General features: G+C 46.0%; 2 protein-coding genes across 6 annotated transcripts in view; both read left to right on the top strand.

Annotated features, from left to right (window-relative positions):
- Nucleotides 1–22,691, top strand: part of LOC122031157 (nicotinamide adenine dinucleotide transporter 1, chloroplastic-like) — a 58,074-nt gene that overhangs the window by 15,973 nt on the left and 19,410 nt on the right. The gene's annotated exons all lie outside the window — the stretch shown is intronic.
- On the top strand, nucleotides 2,435–8,993 carry LOC122031155 (cytochrome P450 71A1-like). Of its 2 annotated transcripts, XM_042590257.1 has the most exons (4): nucleotides 2,435–3,228; nucleotides 5,958–6,101; nucleotides 6,177–6,767; nucleotides 7,460–8,989. In XM_042590257.1, exons 1-4 carry the CDS (start codon nucleotides 2,443–2,445, stop codon nucleotides 7,523–7,525), a joined length of 1,587 nt encoding a protein of 528 aa, XP_042446191.1. In that variant the 5' UTR covers nucleotides 2,435–2,442; the 3' UTR covers nucleotides 7,526–8,989. The 2 variants fall into 2 exon arrangements, with proteins under 2 accessions (XP_042446191.1, XP_042446192.1); XM_042590258.1 differs by lacking the exon at nucleotides 5,958–6,101 and having other exon boundaries at nucleotides 7,460–8,993.

Below are 22,691 nucleotides of genomic sequence, written 5' to 3'. Positions count from 1 at the left end.
TACAGTTTAGCATAAAGTATTTCACAAATATGTTCTAACCTTTTTTGAGGTTATTTTAGGACCAATAGAAAATTGACATGTACTAATCACATTTCATGTAATTTTCACTCTACACATGCATCTACATTTTGAACTACGTCATTAATGACATTGGAATTATGATCACTGTTGGGGCTTATTACGATTATATACAGTAGTTATGACCTCTTTAGTCATATACTAATGAAGTTAATAGACTAGATTATTTACAAGGGTATTCTGTACCCATAAAGTTTGATATCAATTAAAATTTTACTTGTATTTTATATACAACTCACAAGTAGCTCAAGTAGGAGATTGTTGATTATTATTTCTAATTAGTGGACTTAATTATAAGTTGTGCATATGAATACAAACCGATTCCATTAATGTGATCTAACTTAGGTTTTTTAGGTTTCGGTTGTTGGATGTAGACCTTGTATGTGTAGAACCTATAGTCCTGCATCTATTATTATCTATGGGTTGATAATAGATATTCACTATATATAGGGTTGATCCCCAAGGGTTTAGGGCATCATCTTGGAAGACCTTCCTTTTGCTTCTGCTCCGCTTCTTCTTTTTCCTCAAGGTTTATTTCTGGACGACGCAAAAGACAAAGATATCTTTTCAATAAGGTTCCTTTGTCTTTGATTATTCTTTATGTTGTTATGTCATGATAAATTATTGAAACTAGATCTATGCTCATATGTTTTTATATTTTCTATATACGAATTTTTATACAGTTCTTAAAATCTATGTGACTTAGGTTTTACAAGTTCTATCAACTCGAACATGTTCGATAATTTTTTTGAGCTGAGTTTGAACCTATAATATTTTGTTCGAATGCTCAGGAGCCGCTCACAAGTTGAATTCAAATTGAATTCTAACTATTGTTATATAATTTTAATTTAAATATATTCAGATTAAAGCTAGAATAATTAGAATTCAAATTAAAGTTATTTTTAATTATAGTTTGAATATACTCGAATCAAGATTCAAACAATTTAAATCGAACTCGAACTCAAATTTATTTCGAATCGAGCTTGAGCTAAAAATTTTTATATTTTCAAACTTTGAATATCATGTATATTTTTTGAACATGAACTTAAATATTAATATTTTTATATTATTCAACTTCATTCGAATCATTTGCACAATCGGTGAGACTCTAAAACACTACCTCGACAATGGATGAGTAAGTTGTGGCATCTGGAGGTAGAGCCATCGGACCCGAACTTATTATTGAATCAACATCAACAAATATGCTACTTGGGCTCTCGGAAGGCTATGCTATTTGATTTGGAAGGTGCCCAATTATTTTCAATGGGATGTGTTCCTTTCCACGCAACTTTTCCTTCTTTTAATTAATCTGATATCCTGCTTGGCTAAGAACAAGCTAGTAGTTTATGAAAAAGAAAGATTTCAATCGCTAGCATGACGGAAGAATACTTTTAATTTAAGTTATCTTTGTCTTCGTCCTATTTTGCCAACTCCACTTGCCCTCCTTTGCTGAGGTAATTAAATGATCATATGTCTTATGGATTAAGAACTTGAGTTGAATTTTATCTAACAGAGTTTTAAATAGAAATCTAATCTCAATTGAACAGGCCACTTCTGTAGCAGTACGAGTGGGTGCATGAGCATCACCAAAGTTCACAAATTTCATCTAAAATGGTCACGTTGATTGCACATGACACACTTGTCAATTGTTAATCAAAAATTAAAAGGAAGCTCAGATCCTGAAGTCGTAGTGAAGATGATAGACCTATGATATCTCTAACATAATAGTTAAATATCAATTTTTAAAAATTAATGACCCGAGGTTTATTCTACTATGCGTCTATAATCTGTGTACTTATATGTACCTCCCTCCATATTCATAAAGCCGATACTAAGAGAACCGCTAAAGTAACGGATCACCTTTAAAAAGAAGCTCCAGAATATTTCATTTGTTGATACAATAATTTAGTTAAAAAAATGATAATCTCAGTTAGCCTCATTGACTATCTCTTCGGATGATCGGTCCGATCCCACGAAAGTTTCTCACCGACCACCAGGATAAATCAGGAAGCACACATGACGACCAGTCTAGACGTTCAGTATCCTTTGATTACGCCTCCATTTGGAAGAAAAATTCTTTCAAATACACCGTAACTTGAGTTCAAATCGTGAGTATCTAAATGATAATTTGGATATCTTACTGCGATACCATGACTCGAAGACTCCTATAATATTAGCTCAAAATTAGCCTAAACCTAATCAAAATTATTTTACTTTACTTAAAATTACTATAATATTGATCAAAATTATTTCAATGTTAATATTATTATAGTAATTTTAATAAAAAAAATAATTAAAAGGTGGTCTAAATTGTTCATGTATATATTATTTCACCCCCGCGAGCCAAAGCCATCATCAGCCGTCATGTCTGTGATCTTGTCGGCTGCTACTTTTCTCCCCCCATTCTCTCCCTCATGGATCCTCGCCGCCTTGCTTTTCATCTCCGCGTTCTTCTTCCTCCGGCGGCCACCTAAGAGGAAGATCCGAATCCCCTCGCCGCCGACACTCCCTCTCATCGGAAACCTGCACCAGCTTGGCCCCCTCGCTCATCGCTCCATGCGGACTCTCTCCGCCAAACACGGCCCCGTCATGCTCCTCTACTTCGGCCCCATCCCAACCGTCGTAGTCTCCTCCCCTGCTGCCGCAGAAGACGTGATGAAGACCAACGACCACGCCTTCTCTAGCCGCCCCGACACCAGCTTGGCCGACCGCCTCTTCTACGGCGCGCGCGATATCGCCCTGTCCAAGTACGGGGAGTACTGGCGGCGGGTGCGCCGCATCTGCGTCGTGCACCTGCTCAGCCCCAAGCGTGTCCACTCCTTCCGCTTCGTCAGAGCAGAGGAGGCGTCCCGCCTCGTATCCACCGTCCGCTGCGCCTGCGCAGCCAGCAGTCCGGTGAATGTCACTGAGCTGATCTCCGCCTTCACGTGCGACGTGCTTTGCCGGGTGTTGTTTGGGAAGAAGGGGGAGGGAGGCGGGAGAGCAGAGCTCTCTCTCCACACCCATGTGGTTGAGGCGGTGGGCGGCTCATTTCCGATGCGTGACTTCTCGCCCTGGCTCGCATGGCTCGACTGGTTAAGTGGATTGGATGCGAAGGTGAAAAAGGCATCGTCAGACTTCGACGCCTTCGTGGAGAAGATACTCAAGAGTGTGAGTATAATCCAGACATGTTATTTAGCTACGTATTTTTTCTTTCCTTACATTAGCAGTGATAAACTTTCCTAGCTTTAAGGAATAAAGTCTAGAATTAGTCTTCCTATTTTTGTGGATCTCATCTAGATCCTATTTTTGTGGATCTCATGGTTCGTGCTCTTAGCATTTGTGATGCTATATAAAGGGTTGAGAGGCATGTAGTATCTCATCTCATTGTAAGGTTTCCTTTCATTAGTGAAGTCTCTATTCTGTCCTATTCTTCTTGTTTTGTTCTTGGGTGTTGTGGGTTATCGTATCCGATTCTAGGCCAACATTTGGTATCAGAGCGTTGGTAGTATAAGACATCCAAGAATCTACGATTCTATAAAATGTCGAGCATCCTAGTAAAGGAGAACGGCGGAGTGTCATTTCTCTATCCGATGCTAAGTCCTCACAATTACACTGTGTGGAAAGGCGAAATGATGCGAGATGGAGTCCTGGGAGGGTGGAGCCGAAGGAGCCAGTGCAGGGGAGTGCGGGATACAGCTCGACAGTGTGTCAGAACATCCTTCTCCGCATCGCAAAAAGACGCGAAGAAGAACAGGACCTCAAGACGAGGTACCTTGGTAGTGATCGGGTGAAGAAAGCACGTGTACAAACATCTGAAGTTTGACGCGCTCTCGATGAAAGAGACAACGATTGATGAGTTTGCTTGGCAACTCAAGCCTAAAGAAATTCTCCACCCTTGAGCCACACTTGAAGATTCCTCGTTGGTAAAAATCGATTACCTCACCGATTCTTCTCTATTGTGCCTCTTGATTGGCTTCAACCTTGAGTCTATACCATTTGAGGAGGCTAGGATCAAGGCGCAGGAACAACGACTAACTACGACTGACGCAAAGAACAACCAACGAAGGTGAGCTCCATCGACTTACGTGAGGGCGGATGAGAGGAAAGGGCGATTCGGATCCTAGTAGCCCTGGTAAGGCGCTCGTACGGCAGCAGCGCGAAGGGCAACCCAGGACAGTCAGACACAGTAAAGCTCGATAAAGTGTCATGACAAGAGAATGCTACAAGATGATGACAATGGCGCGCACTTGCACCACGAGAGCCAAGATCGATGATGATGCCGTGTCCCACGAGTCGACACTAGGCGTGAGCGTCAGGATACCATGCGCTGTGAAGATAGGTTGCTCCGAGATGTACTGTTAAGAAAGAAGATAAAGACGTCTGGTACCTTTGGCCATCGCGAGAAGTTTCAAGAACTAGATGAAACCATCACCGGGAGGGTGAGACTTGGCGATGGATCAACCATTGAGATCATGGGCAAGGGTACGGTTGTGTTCGAATGCAAGAATGGCGATGGAAGGCTCTCCACGAGGTATACTACATTCAAACTTTTCAATTGGCATAAGTCTGAGAATGAAGTGCATATGAAAGAAGATACCATGAAGGTGATTGATAGGAGCGAGAAGCTCTTGATCTTCGAGCAAAAACGAACAAATCATACAAACCTCAAGATATTCAAGCAGCTTCCTAGAAGACTAGAAAATCCAAGCTAGGGCACATGCAAGGGCCGATGGCTGGCGCGGGCATCTGTCCATGTGCAAGTCTCAGGACTTGGCATACATTCGAGTCGGGCATGCGTGCAAGGCATGCCTGAAAAGCAGCATGCCCGCCCAAGTCTTACAGAGGAAGACTTGCAAACCAGCAAGTGTGGCATGGGCGCGAGCTAGCTATACCAAGCGAGATGATACCGGAGCCCAGGCACTGGGCGACTTGGCAAGGCCAGTTGGCGGGTGGCGGTATGCAACATAGCCAGCGGGATGGACATGAAAGGCGATGATGGACTTGTCCGGCCAGCAGATGATGGACCCGCCGTGTTGCCAAGCAGCAGACGACTTGTTTGGCAGCGAATGGGCGGTGCCCGGACTGCTTCCGGTCACGCAAAAGAGAGCGATGAGACTTGTTCAAGAGGTGGTGGTGCCGAAGAGCCATGGGCGAGCACTCGACATGTGCCAAAGAAATGGAGCCATGGATAGCGGACGAGATGGACTTGTTCGTGGTACGGACAGATGGACTGCCCCTGGTGCCAAAGATGGACATATTGTGGTTGAGTTCGAAAATACCGGAGAACAGCGATCCGATATAATAACTAAAGCATTGTCAGAAGTGAAGCTGCCATGCGACAACTACTCGGCGTCCGTGACTTAGAATCATGTCAGGATTAGGAGGGGTAATGTGAGTATAATCCAGACATGTTATTTAGCTACGTATTTTTTCTTTCCTTACATTAGCAGTGATAAACTTTCCTAGCTTTAAGGAATAAAGTCTAGAATTAGTCTTCCTATTTTTGTGGATCTCATCTAGATCCTATTTTTGTGGATCTCATGGTTCGTGCTCTTAGCATTTGTGATGCTATATAAAGGGTTGAGAGGCATGTAGTATCTCATCTCATTGTAAGGTTTCCTTTCATTAGTGAAGTCTCTATTAGCAGTGATAAACTTTCCTAGCTTTAAGGAATAAAGTCTAGAATTAGTCTTCCTATTTTTGTGGATCTCATCTAGATCCTATTTTTGTGGATCTCATGGTTCGTGCTCTTAGCATTTGTGATGCTATATAAAGGGTTGAGAGGCATGTAGTATCTCATCTCATTGTAAGGTTTCCTTTCATTAGTGAAGTCTCTATTCTGTCCTATTCTTCTTGTTTTGTTCTTGGGTGTTGTGGGCTATCGTATCCGATTCTAGGCCAACAAGGAGCACGAGAGCGATAGGATCATCTTCTCCGATGATCACGATGCTCGCAGAACCGACATGGTCGATGTGTTGCTCTCTCTGCGCAACGACAGCAGCGATTCACTCAGCCGGGAAAGTATAAAGGCCGTCATTTTGGTACAAGATCTTTCTCGCTTCGCTTAAAAATAGACAAATCCCAGATTCTCGGATTTACTCAAAATCTCTGTGCAGGACATGTTCACCGCCGGGACTGATACAACCAACACGACCATAGACTGGGCGATGGCGGAACTCATCAGGCACCCAAAAACCATGGCCAAGGCTCAAGAAGAGATCAGACAAATAGTTGGATGGAAAGAGGAGGTTGGAGAGGAGACAGTGCAGGGAATGCCGTACTTGAAGGCGGTGATCAAGGAGACGCTAAGGTTGCATCCTCCTGCTCCCATACTTTTCCCGAGAGAGTCGATGGAGGACGCCCGAGTGTTGGGTTATCACGTCCCGAAAGGTACGAGGATGGTGGTCAACGCTTGGGCGATCGGCAGGGACCCGGCCTCGTGGGAGGAGGCCGAGGAGTTTCGTCCCGAGAGGTTCTTGAACAGCAAAAGCTTCGATTTTAAAGGGCTGGATTTCGAGTTTATACCGTTCGGATCGGGGCGAAGAGGTTGTCCTGGAATTGACTTTGCAATCGTCACCACCGGACTTGCGCTCGCCACTCTGCTCTACCATTTCGATTGGGAGCTGCCCGAGGGAGTGAAAGAGGAGGAGATGGACATGACTGAATCGCCGGGGTTTTCGCTCAAGCGGAAATCCAATCTGATCCTTGTGAGTAAACCTATGAACCATTAGTACTTATCTTATCTTGTACTGTAAGTATTGAGCTATTCCACCATTGATGTGGGAATTAAGGTCTTTTGTTCACTTCCACTGTTTTCTTATATATGCAAGTCGATCATGCATGTATCTCTGACGATGCCTTATACTTAGTCCAAGTCCAAGTTCCTATTCTATCCTCGTCTTCCTCCAATCCGATTGCAAACTGCTACCCTCAGAGTCTAAGCCGAGTTCGACAATCATTAAGAGGACACCGACATCACCGGAGAGCTACCCAACTTTGTCTTTGTGCTCTGTTTACCTCAGAATAAATAAAAGGGATGAAAAAGAGTAGGAGCGACTGGTTGTAGCCTAGCCACAAGCTCGAGGTGAGTGAGGCTGCAAAGATTGTGGTCAACCCATGATTATAAGATCTCGATCATAAACTTGCGGCTGTGATCTCCGTGATCTCACCGCGAGATTGTGTTTGTTGGCCGGCTTGTTAGAGAATCTAGCGAGATTGTGTTTGTTGGCCGGCTTGTTAGAGAATCTAATTTGGGAGGAAGAAAAATCAGTTACACCTAATTTAAAATAAAATGGATGAAATTTTTGTTACAAATATAATTTATTTTTGTTCGTCGATCTGTCTAGACTTCATATTAATTATTCGATCAGTCTGTTGACTTAGTTGAATTTCTTGTCAGATATCCGATCAGTCCGTCGACCTATCTAGACTTCGTATCAGCTATCCAGTCGGCCTGTTAACCTAGCTGGATTTCCTGTCAGATATCCGGTCAGTCTGTCGATCTATCTGAACTTTTCCTGCACACTTAATTAAATGGTTATATCACAACAAAATCTAACTTAATTTACTTGTCATTTATCAAAACTTGAGTTAAATCATTAGTGTAAACTGTATCAACAGAAACAACCTTGCTCAATATATCTCTAGAAAGGTCAAGTCCTCATGGACTCTGAACGTAAGGATTGAGAACAACCTCGCTAGGTATATCCCTGAAAAGGTCACGCCCTCATGAACTTCGAAGGAAAGAATTGGAAACAATCTCATTAGATATATCCTCAAAAAGATCAAGTCCTCATGGACTCTGAAGACAAGGATTGGAAACAATATTGCTGGGTACATCCCCAAAAGGGCTAAATCCTCATGGACTCCTGTGGCAAGGATTGAGAACAACCCCATTGGGGGTACATCCCCAGATAGGTCAAGTCCTTATGGACTTCGAAGGCAAGGATTGAGAACAACTCATATCCCTAGAAAGGTCAAGTCTTCATGGATTCTAAAGACAAGAATTACGAACAACTCTGCTGGGTGCATCCCTGAAAAGGTTACACCCTGTTTGGAATCCTATGGAATTAAATTCCTATGATAATTGGAATTCAATTTCATAGTTTGGAATGAATTTTTGAGATGAATTTGATATGGAATTCAATTCCAATTCCATTTAAAACGTGAACAGCAAATCAGACCTCAAATGATCCGATTTGGATAGGGAATTTACCATGAACAATTAAAATTACTTAATTGCTCTTTTAACTTAAAACCCTTTTTTCCATCTGTCGACTCTCTTTTTCTCCTGCCTTTCTCCCATGCGTCGTTTCTCCTTGCGCCGAAAACTTCTCCTTACACCGTTTCTCCCATGCGCCACCTTCTTCCCGTCGCCACCGCTGCATCATCAATCGGAGGTATGGATGTTGTTGATTTTATGCTTCATTGGTTTTGGCCCTTGTTTTGTTTTGTGCTTTATTGGTTTTACCTTTATTTGATTTTGTTCCGTGTCTTTGTGGCTTTGTTTGGTTTTGGTTTTGGTCTTTTTGCCACTGTTTCTCTAGGAAAGAACTTATTATGATGTGTTTGTCGCTGGCAAAATAGCATTACTTGGAAGCATGTAGTTCTTTTTACTCTGTTCCTTCAATATGTCTCACACGTAACACTTCTTTGCCCATTGGTTGTTTATCTACATATTCTGATTTTACAATGAGTTTGATCTATACCCATTATATCCACTTGGCAAAGTTATTTAGAACAAACTGTGATGCGATAATTAACTATGTATGTTCTCAGTTGGCGGCTGCCATTTTACAAAATCTATTTTTCTTCGGTATTTTATGTTTTTAACGAAGCAATATAAGGTCAACTTCTTCTTTGGCCGTGAAATACAATATTTGATGTTTATATTTTAGTTTGATAAATGTGAATGTTGTAGGATGTTTTCCTTGTGGTAGGTTGGCAGCTACAAACGCCAAGATAACTATTCTATATTGAAGATGATACTTATCTTGTTATTTGTTTGTGTGGTACAAAATGTATAAGGTACAAATTATACTGCTTGTTTGTGTAGTACAACTTATCTTGTTATTTGTTTCTTTCCAAACTATTGTCTACTACATGGAAGTTGGTACTTGTTCAAGCAAAGATTGGTAAATCCAGAGTTAGCATTCAATATGGCTATAAGTGAGCCAAGATTGGAAAATTGAAACACTTACATTGTACGTAATATGAGGTAATTTGATAGAAATGCAATCTTAGCCATAGTTGCTTATGCTGGTTATTTAGCTTGCATGCAATATATGACTCGACATGTGTCTTGTATTGAAAGACCAACTAGCCAATCACAACGATGTAATGGAAATCAAGTGCGCCGAGAATTGATGGCTCAATTAGAAGCCCATTATAACTCACGCTCTGTAATACGCATGAGTTATGATGCTTTCACTCGATTAGTTGCAATACTTCGTGGAAGAGGACTTATGAGGCATAATCAATACAGTTTTGTTGAGGAACAAGTTGCTAAGTCTCTACATATTTTAAGTGGTCAAGTACGTGTTCAATCAGAAAGTTTTTTCTTTCGTCGATCTACTGAGACCATTAGTCGTCATTTCCACAAAGTTCTTAGAGCTTTAATAACACTTCAAGATCAATTTTTAGTCCAACCAAATGGTTCTACTGTCTCACCACAAATACTCAACAGCGGAGGAAGATTTTATCCATACTTTAAGGTATTTTTAAATATAAATATTGTTTTGGATTTATTTTTGTAATGTCACATGATAATGATTACTAGTTTATGTTGAAACTTTTAGAATTGTATCAGTGCAATAGATGGAACACATATCCGAGTGAAGGTTTCAAAAGAAGATGTGTCAAGGTATAGAGGAAGGAAAAACTATCCTATAATGAATGTCTTGACAGCTTGTACTTTTGACTTGAAATTCACGTACGTATTACCTGGGTGGGAGGGCTCCGCTTCATATTCAAGAATTTTAGATAATGCGTTAAGTAGAGAAGATAATCTAAATGCCCCTCAAGGTATTAGGTTTTTCCATAAATTTGTTTCATGTCTATTTAAATTTTTCTGAATTTTTTTATATAGGTATTTTAAATTCTATTTTTTAGGTAAGTTCTATGATCCTGTCCGACTTGCCGAACCAAAGGACGCTGGGCACGTGGCGCTTTCCTAGTCGATGGCGCAGGCCTCAGAAGCTCCGGCGATCCTGCACAGAAGTCGGGCCAGGAAGGGGTTCCCGGCGGCGACCCTCCGACGCTCAAGTCAGGCAAAGCTCAGTAGAGAGAAAAGGGCTCCAAAACTAGTAGCGTGCGCGTACCTCCGGCGAAGTTAAAGGTTCTTTATATAGAGCGATGAGAGCACTGATGCACGTCCACCGAGGTGCATATGTGTCTGCAGCCCATACCCCGGTATGCACCTGTCAGAGAGCTTACCTGACACCATACTGCAACAGTCCTACTGCTCCTTTGATGGGACAACAGGAGACCCCGTGGTCAGACTAGGCGTATGGTCTAGCCATATGACTTACATGCGTGTCGAGGATGTTCCCCTTCTTTCATAATCCGTGGCGTCCGAGGCGTTTGACATGGACGTCCGGCCCTACTCCTTTTACTGCTTGACGACCTCACCTCACGGTCGGGCACCGTGCCGACACATTGGTCTGGGGAATTTCGGGGCTATGAGAGTTAGATCCATTGTCATTTCTCCTGATTCTTCCTCGGCTCAACAACGCTGACAGAGGTAACCCTACAGTTGGGCGCCTTTTATTACGAATGTCCTTGGTTTGATCGTCTTATCCATTTCTTCCAAGTCCCACGGCTCACCCCTCTCGTGAGCTACTTGGGCTTTGGCCTCATTTGGTGACCCCCTCGTTAGGGGTCTCGGCCTCTTACCACGGATCACTTGCCTTCCCCTCAAGTCTAGTCGAGGAGGCGAACCAATCCACTGACCGATCATCTATCCCCGAATTGATCGTGCTTGGGCGCTCGGCCGTGCATAAGGATGCTCGTCCGCTCGTGCAAGATTCAGTGCCTTTGTGTCTTGGAATCCATGTCCGATGCTCTCCCTACTATTCATCACGTGCGAGGGGCTCATTAAATGCGGCCCGATATCCTCGACCACATGGCGATCGTGGCGTTTGTCGTCAGTATCGGTGGCGTCACTCGATGGGACACCGCCGTTTGAAATGAACGGTCGGGATGATGACTCGTATCAATGACTGGATCGGACGGTGGAGGTTGGGCGGCGATATAAAGTTCACGACTCGCTCTAGCGGCATTGTTGGTTCCTCCTCCGGCTGCCCTTGCCGTTTTTCTCCGACGACCTCGCCCCTCAACTCTTCGGCAACCCCCCATCGCCGATCATCTTTCTTGCTCGTAAGACCCTCTTCTCGTTCCCAGCGTTTTCTTGCTTTATTATCTTTCCTTGATCGGGTTTTCTCCATTTCTTGCTTGAACCTTCCCCTTTTGTCCGCATTCGGTTTTTCGATCATGACTAGTACCGCGATCAACCGGCGGTGCTTGGTATTGAACATAGAAAGTCGTTTTGACGAGGAGGACGCGTTGCGTCTTGCTCGGACCTCACGACCTTCCTTTCGACCACCAAATAGTATTAGCCACACCACCGTCGGCCTCATGAACCGAGCATTCGGCGGTTCTTTTCGAGACCAATTTCTAGTACGCCTTCCCACATGAATTTTCTGCGCAAAGTGCAATTACTTTCTTATTCCGCTCGGCGTAGGTAGTTCCCAACTCTATTAGGTCATTTTGGTAGGAGTAATAGTTTGTTTAATCAAGATCGCATCTAGACCCAAAATTTTCACTACTTCTACTCCCAAATGACGGTGGGAACTTTTGTTTTCAATCTAGGATAGGTTTGTCCTCTTGATGGCATCTGAGCTACAAACATTGGAAGGAGCACTTTTCTATCGTTTTCCGGCCAACTTTTCGTACCAAGTGGCGGATGGCGATGGGCGTAGGAGCTCGGACAATTTAGAAAGAGGCTACATACCTTCATGCGGTTCCGTACGGCTGGTCGGTCAATCATGATATCATATCGACAAGCTACTTCTTGGAGTAATGTACATATTTGGCTTGTCTTCTACTCCTCGGATCCGCTGCTGCATGAGTAAGTTCTCTTATCCTCCCATTTGATTTGTTCTAACTGATTTATTTTTTTATCCTGCAGCTGAAGTCATGTGGCGTGCCAAGGCGTAGAAAAGCTAAATTGAAAGCCGCCCGATCGAGGGAAGGACAAAGAGGTCGCTGAGGACCTTGCTCGGTGATCCGTCCCAAGGAGGTGAGGGACCCAACCTGAAAGCTCAGACGCCCCTCACGGCGGGCGCGACAACCATCGCTCAAGCCGAGGTAGAGGGCCGTCGCCGATGATGCTCACTTAATGCCTACCGACGACCGAACCGCCTACCTCAACACCACGGAGCGGGCGGATGCGGTCTTGGGGGCTCCTTAGAGTACAGACCCATGGCTCGGCTCTCGCCTGGGCTTTTGCGCCGCCTTCGAGCCCTTCAAGGACTTCCAGCAGCGTGGCAAGCTTCCTTCCTCGCCCACCGGCCGTGGAGCGTCCGCTTTCGGCGAGCGGCGCTTCGCCGGCGGCTCATTTATGACACGCCTTTGGTCCTGTAGGAATATGGTCGGCTGGCCGGTGGTCTCGCAGCACGGGATCACCGCCCCTCATTTGGGAAGGATGACCTTGACTCCGGGCGGCTCGGCGGCGAACCTTCAACGAGCCAGGGTATGCTCTTTTCTTTGTTAATGTATTTGAATTAAGTTTTGACCCGCTCACCTTTGCTCGCGAACTGGGTGGAGCAAATTGCCATTAGCAATCGGTTGGTAGAGTTGGAGGATGAATTGAAAACAAGGCATCAAATGTACGGTAAACCGGTACGCATCGGAAGGCTAAAAATCGCTGGCCGAACGGAAGCCATCAGCAAGCAAGGTAGTTCGCCGGCGAAGCGATGGTCAAACAAAGAGATAAAGATATCAAGACCTCTCTAAGCTCAGCCATCGACATGGACCATGAATGGGTGGATATCGAGAGATGAGCAACGACATCTGGATGCTCAGCACCGAGAAAGAGCGCCGCCTACCGATCTCCTAGGTTTGATGGAGTTGAAGGATCTCCAAGCTGTACCATCCGCCATGCAAGAATATCAAGAGGGAGTCGGCCGTTCGACGAGTGAGGAGGCGTATCCGATTCGGAGAGTTCATCGACAAGATATCCTCACTTTCAAGAAGCGATCAAGGCGGTAGATTACACGACCAAGGGCCATTTTGCATGAGTAGCCATCCCGAGGACCTCGCGAGTGATGGGCGCCATCCCACGTTCTTTTTGACTTTGGCGTGATAAGCGTTTTTTACGTGTATGAACTTTTTGTATTCCGGCCGTTCGCTTTTTCTGGTTCACCCAATGTATAATAGATAATCTTTTCTCGATGTGAGTGTTCTTTAAAGCTTTCTTCCGGCGCACCACACTTGGCACCACGCTCTACCGCAAGTCGATTGTTTTAATGTCTTTTATCATGCGGTGAGCAATGCTCTAAGATTCCAACGAAGTCGCCGTAACGCCAATATCTTTAATTTCTCACCGACCAACTTTTGCTCCGCGCCTTATCCCCAAGGTTTTCTCGACGCATAAGCCACCAGATGTTGGTCTCGACTACAGCAGTCGGCTGATCATGTCATGTGAATGGCTTCGCTTCGGCGCCGGAGCGTTTATACCGGCTCGTCTCGATTCATTCGACGCCTTAACCTCTCGCCGGAGCTCGACTCTATTCCTCTCCGACGGTCTTCCGCCGGCGCGTTCGGATATTTAACGGCTCAGCGTGGCGTCCGACTTATACGTATCGTCATTGCCTGATCTACGCCTTTCGGGCTCGCCGGATCGCTTTATGGAGCTCGATTTTCCTTCGCGCTGGAGCGATCTGCCTCTTCCGCAACTGAGCTCTCGCTTGACGCCCGCCGGGCCTCGATATTTACGAGTCGATATTTAACCGGCCACGTCTCGATATTTAACGTCGATTCGACGGTCTTCTCCGCCGGACGCTTATAGACGCCGCTGCCTCCGATATTTCACGAGTCGGCGGTCTCCGCGGGCTTATGAGCGCCCGGCTCTCTCGATATTTAACGTGAGCGGGCCTCGGCGGCCTTTAAGGCTAACTCCCATACAACTCGGACAATATCTTTTAAGCCTAACTGCCTCGAGCACTTGGCTCTGATACTATAGATTAGGCTAGGCCGCCCAGAAACCCATTGGCCCTCCTTTAATTAATTTTGCATCCCGCATTACGAACGACCAAAATATATGCAAAAATAAGTTACATTAGTGCACCTTTCACCGCGCGATAAGGTTGAAGATGATTCGCCCATGGCGGCTGACACCGTCTTCATCCTCCGATAATAAGCCGAGCCGAGCTTTCAATAACCTTGAAGGGCTCGAGAGTAGCTTCCGCCGACAGCGTCTCCGACCGGCTTGACTTTCTTCCACACAAGATCGCCGACAGGATTACCTACGGTTGTAGTTTTGCTTCATCCATTGCCTATGACGGATGCCTTGGCTCTTTCTTCATCGACCAATCAGCTCCGAGTTCCTCCGCTCGGCGTTGTCCCCATCATAATGTTGGATCCGGCGGACTCAACTCCCACTTCAACCGGACGACCCGCATACACCGTGGAACGGCAGAACGACGGCCTTCCTTGAGTCGCTGGATGGCCCATAAGACGACACTTCATCTACCCAACTTCCTCCCAAGTGATCGAGCCGGTAACGCGAAGAATTTCCCGATCGCTACTCACCGGGACCGCTGTTTTGGGGATGTCACGATGTGAAGCAGTTGGTTTTGGCACCAACTGACTTGCCTGTAATTGCCTGACGGCGTGGCCCGCCCGGCAGTGATTAACCGGAGATATTTCATTGCTCAACGGAAAATTATGGTACTTGGCATGAAAGGCACATAGATACCGTCCGACCCGCCCCGCCACCCACTCCAATCGACGGCATACCTTTTCCTCTAGAGGAAAGGATATAGAACATGGCCGATCCATGCATGCGATTGTGGTAGCATGATGGTACCGGCAAGGCGAATGCGTTTGCCTATCGGGTCAACAATGACGGAGAAGTATCCGTATTGGTGGGATCACGAGCTGAGTGTGAACGACCGCTGCTTCTCGCTCCTAGCGAAGCGGTGAGCTTCACGTTGATCAACTGACGTTGTCCGGATCCGTGAACGTGAAAGTAGTGAGCGACCGCGGCAGGCTCATCAGCCCTATCGTGGCCTGAGCTGGAGGAACTTGACAGTGGCTCAGAGGAAGCGCTGTTCGCGGCGATAGGCGAGCTCGCCGAGTGGCTATGCACCTACCGCTTTGATCACGAATTGGCTATCGATCAATATCAGGCTCGCGATAGCTCTAACTAACTAACGACAATCCGGCTGAGCTTCTCTCAGAGAGCCGAGCCGAGCGATCTTCCTTTCAAGGTCCTGTTTTTGAGCTCTCAAGCGAGCACTCAGATGCCGCGAACGAATCCGAGCAGTGAAGGCTACTTTCCGACCGATTTGGCCCGCCACGAATGCTTAGTGCAGTTTCGCCTCCCAGCATCGGTTGGTAGCGCCAGAGGCCATGGGCCGTGTGCCATCTACTGTTGAGGGGAGAGTTTATACAGGATATTTCAATTCCGCCCGAGCCGCGAGTGGACCCACACACATATTCCACATAGATTCTCTACATGCCCGATAAAAAATCGGCCAAGTTGCGCTTCGTGGCCGGTATTGGATGTCAATCCGTCAACGCTTGGTCCACTTGCCAGATTCTCGATTCAAGCACACTTTCCTCCGGCCTGCCTGGAAAGGTCTGGCGGGCTATTGTAGGTCTTGCGAACGAAGGACAAAGACGTGAGCCAACTTGACGAGCCCAGTCGTGGCGGATCGCCTTTTAAATGGTATCGTGAGAAATACATCGCCCTCCGCTTCACACTTCGCTACTAGTAGCTTTGAGCCCCAATTATTATTCGTAGAAGAAATAAATATAACCAATTCACCACTTAGCATGCGTGGCTCTAGCTATAATATCGGCACCCATGTAAACTTGAACGCTCTCATTCCTGATGAAATTGGGAGGAGTTTGAGATATGCCTCAAATCTTCAAATGCTCTTGTCGGGTCTACTGCTGCTCATGCTTTGGAAATGTCCAATCGAACCGACATCGATTATGATCTCTGACATCCACAAGATTTTGGGCGGAGGCTCGTTTCCAGCCACTTTCCAAATTCGCTTCAATTCCCCGCTTAAGTCGCAACAGACTACTTCGTGAGTCCTGGAAGGCCTTCTCATGTTCAAGGATCGGCCGCTGCCTGGACAACGGATTCATTCCAGCTCGGTCACTATGTACCCGAGCGTCGTCCTTCTACGAGCAGGCATTGCAGTTAAGCCGATATTTGCGGCGGGCCCGATCGGATGAACAGCAGCGACCACATAAACTTCTAATTCCATCCTATCAAAATGACGATTATCATCAATCCAAGAGCACTTGTGATAGTCGGCGGCAATGTGCATAAGTGCCATTGGCAACCTCCACCGTCACGGCGACTTTTTCTTGGGCGGAGGATCTTCAGGCACGCTTGCCTTGGTAGGCGTCGGCATACAAACGAATTGGACCATCTTGATCATTTGAGCATTGGAGCTAAAAATCACGCTTACCACGGCCGGGAAAACATATATGCATGGCTCAACGGCTTTCCTGACGGATATTCCTCGCTTCTGATAAGTTAACGACATTTGATGCCTCGGACCGAGCTTCTCAACTTCCGATGGCGTATCGCGCTGACACACTTGCGTTCCGTGTGCCATTCCGAAGCCCGTACGGAAGACTCATCTTGGTTGACGCTCCTTCCTGGCTTCATGTATGCCTCCTCGAGATGCATATACATCATGCGTTTCTCTTGATGCTGATCAGCTCCTCTTTTTCTCCTGTCGGAAATTAAAGTCTGTGGCCTCTGATTGAGCGAATCTGTTGGTTCGGACCATGATGTAGCATTTACATGGGGCCGAGCGTAGTGACGCACCATCCGTATCGCGAGGGCTGATGGTGATCTCGATCCGCATTTCTCGTGGAACTGGGTGGAACTTGGTCGAGGTCGAGACACTGCCGCGACGACAGCGCGGTCAAATGCCCCAAAAAATCCCAAAATTGTAGGGTGGGGCGTTCCACCTCGAAGGGTTTTGCTCCTCTTCTCCAGGAGGCTCTATCAAGTAGCGGAATCACACAATTCAACTTCAGAGCGTGGTTTGTCTCAATAGCACTCGTAGCTGCTTGGCCGCTCCTGAGAATTTCGATAAATGAGCCTGTATCTTGTGTTGGTGGTACCAGCGGGTGGACACCGTTCCGCTCGCTTTGAGCGGTGCACTCACCACTTCAACTCCTTCCAAGTCCTGGCTCAAAATGATTTCGGTCCTCCGTCCTAACGCGATTGTAATCGGTTGTCTCGTCCTGTCGCTTTCTCTAGCTGCTGGGCCTCCCAGCACCGCAATAACGTGATCTCGCCGGAAGTATTCTATTCTTCCTTCTCGTAGGATCACCGACGGTTCTCTCCGCCCGATTGGTGATCTCCTCGTCCTGCTGGAAGCTCGTTACCAAAGGCTGTTTGCCGCTGTTACCTTTTTCGGGGCGCTTTATTGCTTCATGGGTCCTCTCTCTATCTCACAGATGTGAGAGACCGTCGTCGGCATTCACAGGAGCAGGATTAGTCACGAAGGAAACTTGACAATCACGGTGTTGTTGTGTGTCCGTCCGTTGGAAGGAGCGGTATAGGATTATTCTTCTTCTTATCTTGGGCGGCGGCGGATACTTCTTACGCAGGACCTCACTCGGGGGAAGCGGGTTGCCCGGCCCCTTGGTCTCTCGGCCCGGTTGATGGTGGCGTTACATTTCAGCTCGACTGCCGGAGCCAGCGCTCAAGCTGGAGTTTCCTTTCCTGCCCACTTGCGCTTCCTCCACATTGATATGTATTCGTTTGCGGTGTAGCATGTGATCCTTAGTCTGGGCGGCTTTCGGACCAAGCGTCCGGGCATCCCCATCCACTAAGCCTTGGCCAGGCGTTCGTCGTAATTTTAGAAGTGGCGGTTGGGATATCCAGTACCACTTTGTTGAACATTGTATGCTAGCTCGGAGTGATTATGACTTCTTCGATGTGAAACAGGCTCCGCCTTCCGTTTTGATAAGCGCCATTCTTTCGCAAATGGTGGAGGAAGGCCGAATTCCGAATCATGGATCTGTGATGGATCGTCCAAAGCGACCTCCGGAACCACCGTTGGCCGTCCAGGAAATTAGTAGAAAAACTACGCATTTTATCCATCACGTAGCGTGATGGAGGCGTGGCGTATTTATCAAGCACCGGATGATCATCGGTCAGTTGTCCAATATACTCATGGAGTAAATGAGAGCACGTGGTGCTTTAGCGAGAGGATCTTTCAGGAATGACTTACGAAAATTGGCGATTAATCCGCTCGAGCGTCGTCCGTCAGGGACTTTCCTATCATCTACTTTGGGCCTTTCATGAAGAAGATCCCGGTTACCTTGGTTGTTGCGACTTGAGTCTTGAGAAATAAAGGCGATGGAATGTGACGGTGGCTTGAGTGCTTACCTTTCCGATCACCCGGCCATGAGCGTTGCTGTTGCTTTCTGACGCTGTTCTTTTGCTACATTTTTGCTCCACAAGTTTGTGGCCTTATCTGAACCGGGCGTCGAGTTCTTACATCGGCGTCACCGTGTGTTGTCGTCGGCCTCGTCCATTATTTCCGATTCGGATGCGGGGCGTTCCACGAGGCGGCGCCAAATTGATCTTGTCGAGCTGCAGTCCAAAGGGCCAGCTGAGCACATTAGCTTTCTAGTGGGTAAGCGCGAGCCTCCCGGCTCAGCCGATCTGCCGCAATCGGTAGGAAGGGGTTCCCGTGGCGACCACTCCAGCCTTCAATCGAGCCAGCTCGGTGAAAAGACTCCACGAAACTGGTAAGCGTCGCGTATAAAAGCGAAGTTAGAGTTCTTTATATAAGCGGTAGAGCAGCGATGCCGTCCCATAGGGTGCATATATTATACGCAGCCTACCGGTATGCACACATCGGAAGCTTACGACACCATCTGTGATCCTCTGCGCCTTTGATGGGACAACGGGGAGACCCCGTGGTCGGTGGCGTATAGCCTAATATATGACAGCGGTATGAGGATGTTCCCCCTTCTTCTTGCTCATAATCCGGGCGTCCGGCCATTTCAGACGTAAATCTGGTAGAGCGGCTCCTACTCCTTTCTTGTGGCGGCGGACGGCACTCACCTCGCGTCAGGCACACCCGTTGACGTTGGTGTCTTGGGGGAATTTCCGGTGGGCGCTATGTAGAGGCGTGCGGTGTCATTTCTCACGATTCTTCCGCTCGGCTCTTAACTCTTGTTCGGCGGGCCAGAACCCCTACCTGGTCGGGGCACCTTTTATTACCGAATGTCCCTTGGTCGGCCGATCGGTCTTATCCATTTCTTCCAAGTCCGGTCGGCTCACCCCTCTCCGGCGGGCTACTTGGGCATTTGGCCTCCACGTAGCGTTGACCCCTCGTTAGGGGGTCCCGGCCTCTTACCACCGGATCATTCTACTTGGCCGATGCTGGATATATGTTGAGGTCAACATTTCTCACTCCATATCGAAGCACTCAATATCATTTGAAAGAATATTCTCGACATCCGCCTGAACACCCAAAAGAGTTATTCAATTTAAGACATTCCTCATTACGCAATGCAATTGAAAGAGCTTTTGGTGTTTTGAAGAATAGGTTTCCAATATTAGCAAAAATGTCTAGATATGATGTAGAGACAGTGAGTGAAATTGTTTTAGCATGCTGCATCTTGCACAACTTCTTAGTGGATTTTGATCCAGATGAAGAAATTATTGCACAAGTTGATAGGGGTCTCATGAATAATGAGCCTAATCATGGACTTGCTAATGGAGCACTTGCTAGAGGAGAAGATGGACGAAGGGGGGAAATCTTAAGAGACTCTATGGCCGCACAAATGTGGAATGATTATATAACTATGGATTGATTTTTTCTTTTTGTGTATTATTGTTGCTCTTAAACATGAACTAGAATTGATGTATGGTTTGATTTATTAGTTGTTATTGGATGTGACATTATAATGGATGATTAACTTTCATGTTTTATAATTTATTATTGTGTTATTTTAATTTGAGTACATTATAGGTAGTGATATGGATGCTGAAAAAGTTTTTGAAGTGGAAGGAGGAAATGATTGTAATGCATACTTTAAGTGGACCACAGAAATGGATGGTGTGATGCTTAAAGTTCTTAGGGAGCAAAAGAGTAAGGGTCAAAAGGAAGATAGAGCTTTTTCTGCTGAAACATATAGGAAGGTGGTAGAGGAAATTAATGATAAATTTTCTTTGAACATCAACAAAAGCAAAGTGATGAATCGTCTCAAAACTCTTAAAGAACAAATGGTGCTAGCAAAAGAAATTGAGTTTAAAAGTGGAATAGGATGGAATGATTCTTCTAAAACATTTGAGGCTCCTCTAGAGGTGTGGAAATCTCTAATAAAGGTATGAGTATTATATTTCATTTCCTATAATATAGTTGGTAGCATCTTCCTTGCACATGCTTGTTTACGAACTTTCTTATTGTGATTTCCTTTTGTTACTAGGCCAATCCAAAGTACAAAAATATCAGAGAAGATATTGATACCCCGCGACCGTTTGTGATGTTGACACGATTTAAGTTTGTATCGATATTAATTAAACTCAGACGATTGATCAAGGTTGATCAGGGAGAGGAAAAACCATACGCAAAGTCAAAGAGGGCTCAGTAGCTCGTTCTACGGACGGACGAAGTCGGAGAGGGTACAGCCTGACCAGACTAGAGGTCGGAGGGCTCGCTGTCTCGACCCGATCGAGGGGCTGGCAGTTCTCTGGACCTTGGAGCTCGGCTCTTCGACTGTCGAGACGGACCGGCGGCTCATTCTTCCTTGGACTAGGCCGAGAGGGTTAGCTCGTTCTCGGATGGAAGGCGAAGACGCTGGGGTTGGGAGGCTCAAACTAACACAAGGACATTGGATCGGTGCATTGACCGGACCGATCGTTATTCGGGGCGTGCGGCCCAAAGGATAGATATCAAGGAGTCACCGATCGATCGTGAACATGGTGTTATCCTTCTGGGACCCACCTGCCAACGTACGGAAGCTCGACGGTTATCACCGATCGGTCTAAAGAGCCGATGAAGACACCGGACCATGGCGAGAGAAGGGGGACTCGGCGAGATATGATCGTCTCGACCATCCATAGTTCGGACATCGTCGACGATCGAGATGAGTCACGATCGATCTTCTGATCACTTGTTGACCGATTGGCTGTTCGTTTGTTTCCTTGTTTGACGATATTCGATTCACGATTCACCGATCAAATCATCTGTGAGTTAAGATTAAGTTGCGGTATCGTGCCATTGGTTAATTTCAAATAAAGCTCCGCAAGAATGATGTCCTTATGCCCGTTTCACCGCAAGTGATGCACCGGCTTCAACCATCGGTCGCTTGGACTCTTGCTCATTGGTTTGAGCTCGAGGAAGGAAGACCATGGAGTGTGAGTTGAGTCAGAGAGGTGTGAGAAAAGGAAGGGACGCTTAGGTTGCAGTGAGTCTGCGATTCGACACAGTGGTTGTGATTAGAAGAGACGGTAAGCGTAATAAGGAGGAAGAAGGTTTGAAGGTTCTCGAAAACTCTGCCTTCGCAAGAGGTCGTGTCGTTCTCTTCTGCTTGCCCGTCGCTACTGCTAACTGTAGTAAGTTTCATTTGTTCATTCCACTAACCACAAAACTCGTAAGTCATTTGTTTTCAAATCTATACGTGACTTTTTGTGGAGAGGTTACTCCAGAAGAAGAGAAACACTTCCGGATTTTGTCGTGTGATCTCGAAGATCAAGGGATCGTCCCACCTTACACGCCTTGAGAGTAGCAAGTTATCCCCAACCTCGTACATCGTTTTGTTAGTGGTGGTTTGTTCTTTTCCTTGCATCAGTTTTCATTTTACTTATTTCCGCTGTGCTAACAAACTCTTGTGAGGAAATTGATTGGATTTTCAAAGGAGGCTATTCACACCCCCCTCTTTAGCCATCCGAAGGTCCTAACAGTAGCAACTGGAGCTCAAGCTGAGAGTGCTAGAGAAAAAGTACAACGATGGGAAAGGGAGGAGGCTCATATTAGTATTGATGAAATTGATGAGATGCAAGCAAACAATCAGGTTTATTTGGATAATTTTTCTACCTTTGATTGTGAAAGTATGTCATCACCACCAGGATCACAATAATTTGGAACATCAAATCCTTTTGTACCTAATGCTTCAGTTGCAAAAGGTAAAAAAAGAAAAGCACCAATGACAAATGAGTACTCATCCCAATTAAATGAGGTGTCTTCGGCAATGAAAGATATTGCAGAAGCTATTTTAAATACAAACACTCAAGTTTGGAAGCCTGCAGAAATATATGAAGCAGTAGCTAAATTGGGTTTGGAGGTTGACAAACTTTTTGAAGCTGTTGAATTGCTAAATGAACATCCTAATCTTATTGGAGTTTTTTTTTG

Source organism: Zingiber officinale, chromosome 11A (genome assembly GCF_018446385.1).
Source record: "Zingiber officinale cultivar Zhangliang chromosome 11A, Zo_v1.1, whole genome shotgun sequence".
Lineage (NCBI taxonomy): Eukaryota > Viridiplantae > Streptophyta > Magnoliopsida > Zingiberales > Zingiberaceae > Zingiber > Zingiber officinale.
The sequence above is the reverse complement of the archived record's forward strand: the minus strand, read 5'-3'. Positions and strand labels throughout refer to the sequence as shown.